Source organism: Carya illinoinensis, chromosome 10, assembly GCF_018687715.1.
Source record: "Carya illinoinensis cultivar Pawnee chromosome 10, C.illinoinensisPawnee_v1, whole genome shotgun sequence".
Lineage (NCBI taxonomy): Eukaryota > Viridiplantae > Streptophyta > Magnoliopsida > Fagales > Juglandaceae > Carya > Carya illinoinensis.
In genome coordinates, this window is record NC_056761.1 from 2,392,731 (window position 1) to 2,402,250 (window position 9,520).

Here is a 9,520-nt window from a genome sequence, read left to right on the forward strand (position 1 = left end):
TTTCTAAAAATCAAGTAATCTTAATTATAAGTCCCAAAATGTATAATATTTGTACACTTTTTTTTTTTTTTTTGTAAAAATATAGGTTTAATCAAGAAAATATGAATTTTTTGCGCTTTTTAAAAAGACCTATGCAAAACTTGTATATTTGGAATTCGTATATATCTTTACTAATACAATGCGTAAAAAATGTGTTTTTTTGCAAAAGAAAACGTGCGCGCGGTTCAACCTTTTAAAATATATATATATATATATATATAGAAAAAGAAAATAGCAAAAACATGAGGAAAGAGAGCCGAGGCGAACTTCGTTCATGTGCCCACCACCCGGTCCACCCCGGCCAACTTTCTCACAAAAGAATTGAACGTGAGTATTTCATCGTGCTAGAGCTAGCATGCATGTTTTTTTACCGGGAAAATTGTATTAATAGAAGAGGAGAGAGAGGCCATACGAGATGGCAGATGCTTCTCCACAGAAAGTTAAAAATGTCACAAGAATGTAATAATAAAGAAGATAAGCAACTCTAGCACGATATTCCAAATGAACTGTAGTGGGAAAATTGCTAGAGAGCTTCGTTTCCTCAGTCTCATGATCAAGATTAAGCAAATCTTAGGTCCCAAGGATATAGAAAGATATCTAGATGGACCAAACAATATGGATAATAGATATGATCATTTTCGGCATGCACCCACCGAGTATCATTTCGTAAAATGAGATTAGGGTGTGGTCGAAAGATCAATCTTCAAGTACTATAAACAAGTAAAATCTAATAGAGTCTCAAAAAGAAAAGATATTGTAGTTATGCCTCGTGGAAAACGGGAAAAAAAGGAAGGGGCTTGTTCATCTAGATCTACCAAGATGGGGGTTGCTGACACATTTTATAGCGAGGTGGCCGTACGTACAATTTTATAGAGAGGATTATTTCATTATAATTGGTTGGTTATACTATTTATCATCTTTCAACATTTTCGATTTCTTTTTTTTTTTTACTTTTTTCCCCCATTTTACAGTAAGTTGTAATAATATGGTTTTTCAACTAAGTTACTAAAAAAGAAAAGAAGATAAGGCTCGTTAGCTTAGAATAATGGTATATCTTACCATTCTCCCATACTGCCATTCGATTAATGGCAGTAAGTAACGTAACCATGAGTGTTTAATGATGCAGAAAACGTGGGGAAAAAACAAAAACATAGCAAATACACGCGCCCCAGCGCATGTGCAGAAAGTGCATTCCGACAGTCGATAGGGACTCCTTGAGCAGCCTTCGGTCCATTCATTTCCTTTCGTCCGCTCGAGACTGTTTCATTACTGTCTCCCTTTTATCCTCTCTTCTATATCTCACTGATCTCTTCTCTTCCCCCAAAAGCAAAAGCAAAAGCTGAGATGGATCGACTTGCACCGTTATCAGAGGAGCCCATAAACGTAGAAGAAGACGGCACGAACAGCTCAAAGAAAGGACGAGGTCTGACATGGAGGAGCTGGATCAAGACACACCTCTCCCTCTTCTTCAACAAGAGATCTGACCTCAGGGTCCTCCTCAGCGTTCTGGGTTGTCCTCTCTTCCCCATCCCACTCCTTCCCAAACAGTCCATTATCAACGAGGTAGAGTACCGACTCGACATTTTTTGGTCCTTTTGTTTTTCAAACGTCGACCTTTCATTTGAGTTAATCACTAAGGCATGAGATATGTTGTTGTTAGTGATCGTTTGTTAGCTGCTTCGGTTGGGATTCTTTCACATTCCTAGCTGAGAAAGTGAGAATGCATTTATTTTTCAAAGTTTTTCCTTTCCTTTTTTTCCAACTTTTCCAAGGTTTAAATAGCATCCGACCGGCAAATGTAGGGTTTTAGTTAATTTATGTTTATACTTCGATATTTTCCTTGTCCAATGGTTTGCCATCAATAACTTAATTAGTACTCCCACCCACTGTGTTGGGACTTGGGATCTTAAAGGAATATTAGAGCCCACACTCTATGAACTGTGGGTCTAATTCACTTCATTATTTGCATTACGTATGATATGCAGTATCCAAGTTGCACACTTTGATAAAAGGAAAAGCGTTAAAAGGAAATCAACCATTCCTCAATGAAACGATGTATGACTAAAATAAAAAGATAAAATGATTTTTGTCCTTGGATTGACAGGTGTGTTCCTCAGCCCAATATATCATACAACACTTCACGGCGGCGACGGGCTGCCGGAAATTAGAGGGGAGGGTGAAGAACATTTTCGCGACCGGAAAGTTAACCATGGCCATGGTGGATGAGCTGGGTTCTGGCGGCTCGGCTTCGGGAGCCCCTGGAGTTGTACAAAAAGGATGCTTTGTAATATGGCAGATGGTCCCCAATAAGTGGCTGATTGAGCTAGTTGTGGCTGGTCACAAGGTTGCAGCCGGAAGTGATGGCAATGTGGCATGGCGTCACACTCCCTGGGTCGGCGCTCATGCCGCCAGAGGTGGTGTTCGCCCTCTCCGGCGAGCTCTTCAGGTAAGTCATCTGGTATTGCTAAATTATACGCAACAAGTTTTTTGGACAAGAGGATAAAACGGGCTTGCTAATTTTCGAAGAAGTATTCATTATTAAGGATCTTGTGCCCAAATTGGGTGTTTTATTTTTATTTTTTTGGTGTTTTACGTTTGCTAGTCCTTCCTCAGTTCCTCGTACGCTTTCAACAGTCTTCAAGTTCAATTATCGTAGTTTTGGCAAATTGTTGATAAATAATGCTAATTAATTTTCATTTCCATTGTTCTCTTTGATAAGGAATTCGAGGTGGTCTTGACCAATGCAGTGTTATTTTACGTTCTATCCCTGCTAACGACACTAACGTAATCATGTGCTGATAGGAAACCTCGTAAAAACATTTGTAGGGACTAGATCCTCTGGCAATAGCGGCTGTATTTTCCTCAGCTCAGTACTTGGGAGAAAAGCGAATCTCGGGCGTCGACTGTTTTGCGTTGAAATTGTCAGCAGATCAAACGGACCTGGCCGAACGTGGGGACAACACGGCGGATATGATAAAGCATGTCATATACGGACACTTTAGCCAAAGGAGTGGGCTCCTGGTATACTTGGAGGACTCTTACTTGATGAGGATCCAATCCCCTGGGATCCACCCCATGTACTGGGAGACCACCATGTCCACCAGAATAGAGGACTATCGGACGGTGGAGGGCGTGATGATCGCCCACGCTGGCCAATCTATCGTGACCATTACACGGTTCGGAGACAACTTGAAGGCGAGCAGCCCCGCAGCCATACGGATGGAGGAGACGTGGGCCATCGACGATCTTGCGTTCAACGTCCCCGGCCTCTCCGCTGATTGCTTTATTCCTCCTGCCGAAGTAGTGCCAATGGAAGAGGATCTCGTCTGGAGGTCACCGTTTGGTCAATGATCATGATTTTGATCGTGTGGTGCTAATTGATTCTCAGCAAAGATTGTATACTGTTGACTCGATCCGGCGGTTGTTTTTTTTTTTTTTTTTTTGTTAATATATAATATGGGGGAAAAATCTAAAGACTATCAAATACGTGGCAATGAATCTAAAGACTAGAAACATAACCTTGTGTGAGCTAAAATAGCCTCACGTAGAGTCAGCTGAACTGGAGAATGCCACTTCTAGTACTGTAAAAAAAGGGGCGAAAACAGGATATACAATCATAGATAGACTCAGACGCTACAGTGAATGCTGCTTGATTTGTAATGCTGAGAGAGAGGACAGCAAATTGATTATCCTGCATATGATTATATTGCCAGTATGGGAAGTGGGAACTTCTCTGAATTAATAACCCTTTCGATTTTTCACATGACTGATCCAGCTTGATCTTCTACATCTTTTTTTTTTCTTTATATATATATATATATATATCCAATGAATTCCATTAATGAGAAACAATTACAAATGAATTTCAGTCCAAATGGCTTGAGCAATAAGATCTGGATAGGAATCCCACCAAATATTAATATCATCAACATTCTGTGCATTTCTTGCAAGTCTATAAGCGGCAGTGTTGGATTTGGCAATTAGGGAACCTCTTCATCAGTTCCTGAATATCCATTATGAGATTTTCCAGCATTGTTGTTGATGCTCCCGTTCCTAATTATATAGTTTGAACCATAAGAAGATCAAAGTGATCACTTTCTACACTAAGTTCTGGCAATCCCATATTGATATTCTACATCTTAGTTAGAAAGATCATGGTGCATTAGTCTGGAAGATGGAGAAGATTTCCTTGTTTCCAAGGATAGAGAACGATGATACAACAACAAATTTAAGGCAGTTATTATTGTTTTTTGTGCATTATACTGTAATATATGGGTTCTTTATGATATATCAGGAGGAAGGGAATTTTTATCTCATTTGTCTAATAAGTCTACTGAACCGAATGAGAAAAGCTAGTAAGGAATCAGGTATACATTCACCTTGGGGGGATAACTAATTGCTATTAGCTAGGAAATTAGACTTCAAATCAAATCATGTGTTGTACAGTACTGCAGAATAGCTGCTCATGTGGTTGGAGAATGAGACCACCGCTTTCATTTTTGCATTGCTAATAGATAGAACGATAATTTGTAGATAACCAATTCAAAAAGACATGCAGTACTGTTAAAAAAACAAGAAGGTATAAAAAGTAAAATTGGTACCGTCCATTTTCTTAAAAAATAGAAGGTAAAAACGAGTAATCGCAATTCGCAAAAAAGTGCAAGCTGCATTTAATATCTGTTCCGTCATCTTTAGAAATAGACTAAATTAACGCCACGTCCAGCTCATAGCCAAGCCAACCCCTTTTTTTCACAACCTTTCTTCCCCAACATTATAGGCAAAAATTATGCATCAAAGAAATTGGAAGAAAGAGAGTTCCCCCTTAATCTTGGTGGGAAGTGTGAAGTGGTGGCAAAAGAGCCCTTATATCAAAAATCTATTACAAAGCAGAGTATCCAAATTTACCGAACCACACCCATCTCTTATCGTACAAAACTTACTTTACATGTACCCATAAAGTCTCCAAATTACAAATCACTTCTCTCGATTGTAGTTTCTGAAAAAGAAAAACCAATAGCAAAATAACAACATAAAGAGACACGTCCATCTTACACAAGAAGAGAGAATCTGAATTGGAAAAATCACAAAAAGTGGAGTACACCGTGGAGGAATAAAATATCTTAGGTCCAGATAAAAAGCTCAGCCCATCAAAAAGTCTACACTAGAAGACAACAAAATAAGAGAGGAAAAATAAAGAAAGAGGGGACAAAGACTGATGAAGGGAAGGGTGTCAAGAGAAAAAGTAGAGATGTGACATAAAGGAGAGAGGAAGTGACATAAAATAAGCAATGGGCAGAAGATAAAAATGAGGGACCAGGTCAATTCATGAGGGATTAAGCTTCTTCAATCTCACGATAGGGGCTCCAACATCGAGATCTCCTCAGAAGATAGAGTTTCGATCTCCATTGAATAGAGAGGATGAGAGACTGTAAAATAAACATGTTATAATGGATTTACTTTTTCAAACAACCTATGGACGTAAGCCCAGTACCGAACCATATAAATCTGTATATCTCTCTCCCTTTTATTTTTCCTACATATATTTACTGCTCACTGTCATAAATGAATGCACAGATATAGTACAACTGCACCAAACCACCACCCAAGGCTGCATACAACATCGATCAAGGCCTAAATAGCCTCGGATGATCGGAAACGAATCTTTCACCCCTTCCGACCTGTTACACTATTTTTAAGCGTTAAACACACTATACAAAGAAAAAACTATCCCATCAAACAACTTATAACTGATAATTAAAAATGAAAGATTAATATCGGAAAGCCACAACCAAAAAAGAAAGATATGTGAAAGGTCATGCCAAAACCTTCGACAACGACTTCATCTATCTGTGTATATATCTATATGTTTAATTACTACTATTCTACCACTTAACTTATTGATGGTTGTGAAAAATGAGTTCTGTTAGATGGGATGCTAATAAACATGATACTAAATTAAATTTCTAACTAATTGAAGAAACACTTATATAAAATATGAGCTCTAAAGTATTCCAATGCCAAGCCACCTATATTATACCACAATAATTAAAAAAAGAAAATCATGCTACTCAATGGCGTTAGTGATCTTCGGCTACAGGCATCAACTAAAGGCATTAGTGCTTGATGAGGTTGCCACAGTTTAAGTTTTTAAAGTGAGAAATGTTTTAGTCACAAAGATATTTCATATAAGTAAATCCACGTACTGATGTGGTACATTAGATTGTGAAACTACTTTTATTATAGAACAAATCTAACGTATTATATGAAGTCATATTAATTTGTGAGTTTACTTTTGTGAAATCTCCTTATAACTGTATCACTTATGTTTCAAATTATATGATTAACATGAATGATGGGCTTATGCATGCGAACAAAACAGTACGATAAAAAACTAAATTTAAAGCAAGTATGAATTATGAATTCTAGTATTTACGAGAGTTTCTATGTAGGGGTAAAAATATGTGATACAATATAAGAATCCAATACAAACACAATACGAAATTAGCAAATTTAGGTTTCATATAAATAAGTTCGGGTCAAAATAGGTTGACCGTTAAGACACGATTAATAAATAGATCAATAATAGGTCAACTCATAATAACGAGTTTAAATTTTATTTCAAAATTATAATTTTATTATTATTGAGTTATAATGTTGGTATTTTCAATATGCTGATATTTTATTCACTACAAGAAAAATGAGCATTTATGATAAGTTATTTATGACGAAAATAACTATTTGTAATGATAATAAACTCATTTTGGGAGAAAATAACTGGGTGGAAATAATAATTTTCTTGTAGTGAATATTGGGATTTTAATTATGGAGTTATGCTCATATTGTTATTAATTGTTGGGTTTGTAATATTGATTTTATTATAGGTTAAAATATGAAAAACTTGATATTTTTTTGTTAATGGATAGTAGTATTTTTTTTCCAGATATTGTGACTACTAATAAAAATATATTATAATTTTTACATAAAATTATGTTAATTAGGTCAAATGGGTTATAGGATTAGTTCAGCCAATTTACATGAAAAATGTTTAAATGTGTTGTGTCATATTGACCCATTTCTAATTAATTATTAAACAGGTTAAAATGGGTGACACGACACAATCTATTAGTTAAATGGATTGTGTTAGGGTTCGAGGGTCTGACCTGTTTAGTTTAACCAGCCATGTTTGGTTTAACCTATATAGTCGAATATATTGTTGGGTTTGTGATGCCTAGTTTTATTGGTGTGTAGGCAAGAATTGATGACTTGATCCAATAAAGATGCGTTATCATTTTTTGATAGATTTTTAACGAGGGTCCTCATGGGGGTCCTGGAGTAATGGCCTTGGGGAAAATTTTTGGTACTGTTTGTGTTGGAATATAGCTTCACATATTGATAATATGGAGTTAAAGTCAAAAGTGGAGAAAAAGAATCAAGTTTCCATGATTACCCTTAATGTTGTTCATAGTATAAATGCAGTTGATACTTTGTATATTTTTCATTCCATTCTATTCAATGCAATTCAATTCCGTGATACAGATATCAAGTTTCTTCATCTCTATTCTCTATTTTATCTTATTGCCTTTATCAAGTTCTTAATTGGGTTTATATCAAGTTTTTGACATGGTATTATATTAGAATATGCTTTTGCATCACATAATTCTATCTTTTTTCTCTGCGTTACAAGTATGTTGAATCTTTCTTGAAGTTCTTGTAGTGATCTTTACAAGTTTCTTTATCTTCACGAGTTTCTTTATATGAATTCCACTGCTGAAAATCCAATAGACAATTCACGAGTTTCTAGGAATCTATTAGATGATTCCTCCAATTCATATTATCTTCATCCATCAGATAATCCTGGTGCTCTCTTAGTTTCAGAAGCATTTGCTGGAGACAACTATATTGCTGGGAGTCACTCAATCACAATAGCCTTGACTGTCAAGAACAATGTTGCTTTCATTAATGGCTCAAAAACTTCTCCCTCAAATGATCAACCTATTAATAAGACAGCTTGGTTGTGTGCCAATAATCTGGTACTTTCTTGGTTAATGAACTTTATTTCTAAAGAGATAAGGAATAGTCTGTTATATGTTGCCTCAGCTATTGATCTTTGGAATGAACTCAAGACTAGATATCAAAGAAGTGATAGACTAAGAGTTTTTCATATTGAAAAATCTCTAAACTGCATAAGTCAATGGTCTTTATCTATAGTTGAATATTTAAGTGCATTTAAAACTCTCTTGGATGAATATGTTAGCTATAGGCCATTTCCTACTTGTACTTGTGGAAATATGTCAACATGCACTTGTTATCTTTTAAATTTTTTGTTACTTCGGCTACAATCTGATTATGTGCTGAAGTTTCTTATTAGATTAAACGATTCATATGCCTCTGTTAGGAGTCAATTACTCCTTGTTGTTCCTTTGCCTAGCATGGCTAAAGTGTTTTCGTTACTGTTACAAGAAGAAAGTAAAAAACAATTAACAAATTTAGCTTGCAATGAAACGCGTGCTTTAATGACCAAGCAGTTCACTCAGCAAGCTATTCAACCCAAGTTTTGAAAAGAAAAGCCAAAGAAGTCATCTCTGCATTGTACTCACTGTGAATACAATAGACATACGGTTAACAAGTGCTTTCAATTTCATGGGTACCCTCCTGGATGGACTAGACCAAAAGAAAAAAGATATGTACCCTCTACACATGCTGTCATTTCAACTGGAAAGGTATATATTCAAAACAGTAATGAGTAGCAAATGTTTTCTTTAACTGCTGAAGAATTTAATAAACTTCATAAACTTCTAGTACTTGCCAACTCTTCTCAACCATCTTTATCATCTCAGAATACTACCTCAATAGCAGCAGTAAACCAAGCCACTTCTTCTTCATTTTTTGGTACAGCAGCATACCCTCTAATCTCTTGTAATTCTTGTAACTCTTGTACTTCTATTTCTTCTTCTCAAAAGTCCAAACTTTCTTGAATTCTCAATAATGGTACAACAAATCATATGATCTGTTCACCACTCTTATATTCCTCTACTCCTAAACAAATTATTACCTCTATTAATCTTCCTAATGGCCATATTGTTCCAGTTACACATATTAGTACTTTCTGTCTTTCTAACACATTATTCCTACATAATGTCTTATGTATTCCTACCTTTTCATTCAACCTATTATCTATTTTTAAACTAACAAAAAAAATCTAATCTTTGTCTCTCATTTTATGATTCTTATTGTCTTCTACAAGACTAATCAATGAAAAAGATGATTGAGATTACATTTGGAAAACAAGGCCTTTATCATTTGTCTCAAGCATCATCAAAGGCTTACTCCTGCATTCAATATCAGTCTAATTATACACTATTTGTTTCAACCATTACTCAAAATCAGTTAGATCTTTGGCACTATAGATTAGGTCATATTTCTAATTCAAGACTATCATCTCTTAAACAGATAGAATCATCAATACCTCTTTCTTGTAAAC

At 35.7% G+C, this 9,520-nt stretch overlaps 1 protein-coding gene across 1 annotated transcript; it reads left to right on the plus strand.

Moving 5' to 3' along the window:
* The first annotated feature begins 1,279 nt into the window (after window positions 1-1,279).
* Window positions 1,280-3,786, plus strand: LOC122278818. Its single transcript, XM_043089021.1, has 3 exons — window positions 1,280-1,602; window positions 2,144-2,485; window positions 2,866-3,786. Exons 1-3 carry the CDS (start codon window positions 1,384-1,386, stop codon window positions 3,388-3,390), a joined length of 1,086 nt encoding a protein of 361 aa, XP_042944955.1. The 5' UTR covers window positions 1,280-1,383; the 3' UTR covers window positions 3,391-3,786.
* Window positions 3,787-9,520: the final 5,734 nt, after the last annotated feature.

Excerpts from the sequence above, each read along its gene's own strand:
- LOC122278818 (XM_043089021.1), top strand. The coding sequence starts at position 1,384 with ATGGATCGACTTGCACCGTTATCAGAGGAGCCCATAAACGTAGAAGAA. Across the intron at positions 1,603-2,143 it reads AACAGTCCATTATCAACGAG|GTGTGTTCCTCAGCCCAATA; the intron begins GTAGAGTACCGA and ends TTGGATTGACAG. Across the intron at positions 2,486-2,865 it reads CTCTCCGGCGAGCTCTTCAG|GGACTAGATCCTCTGGCAAT; the intron begins GTAAGTCATCTG and ends AAACATTTGTAG.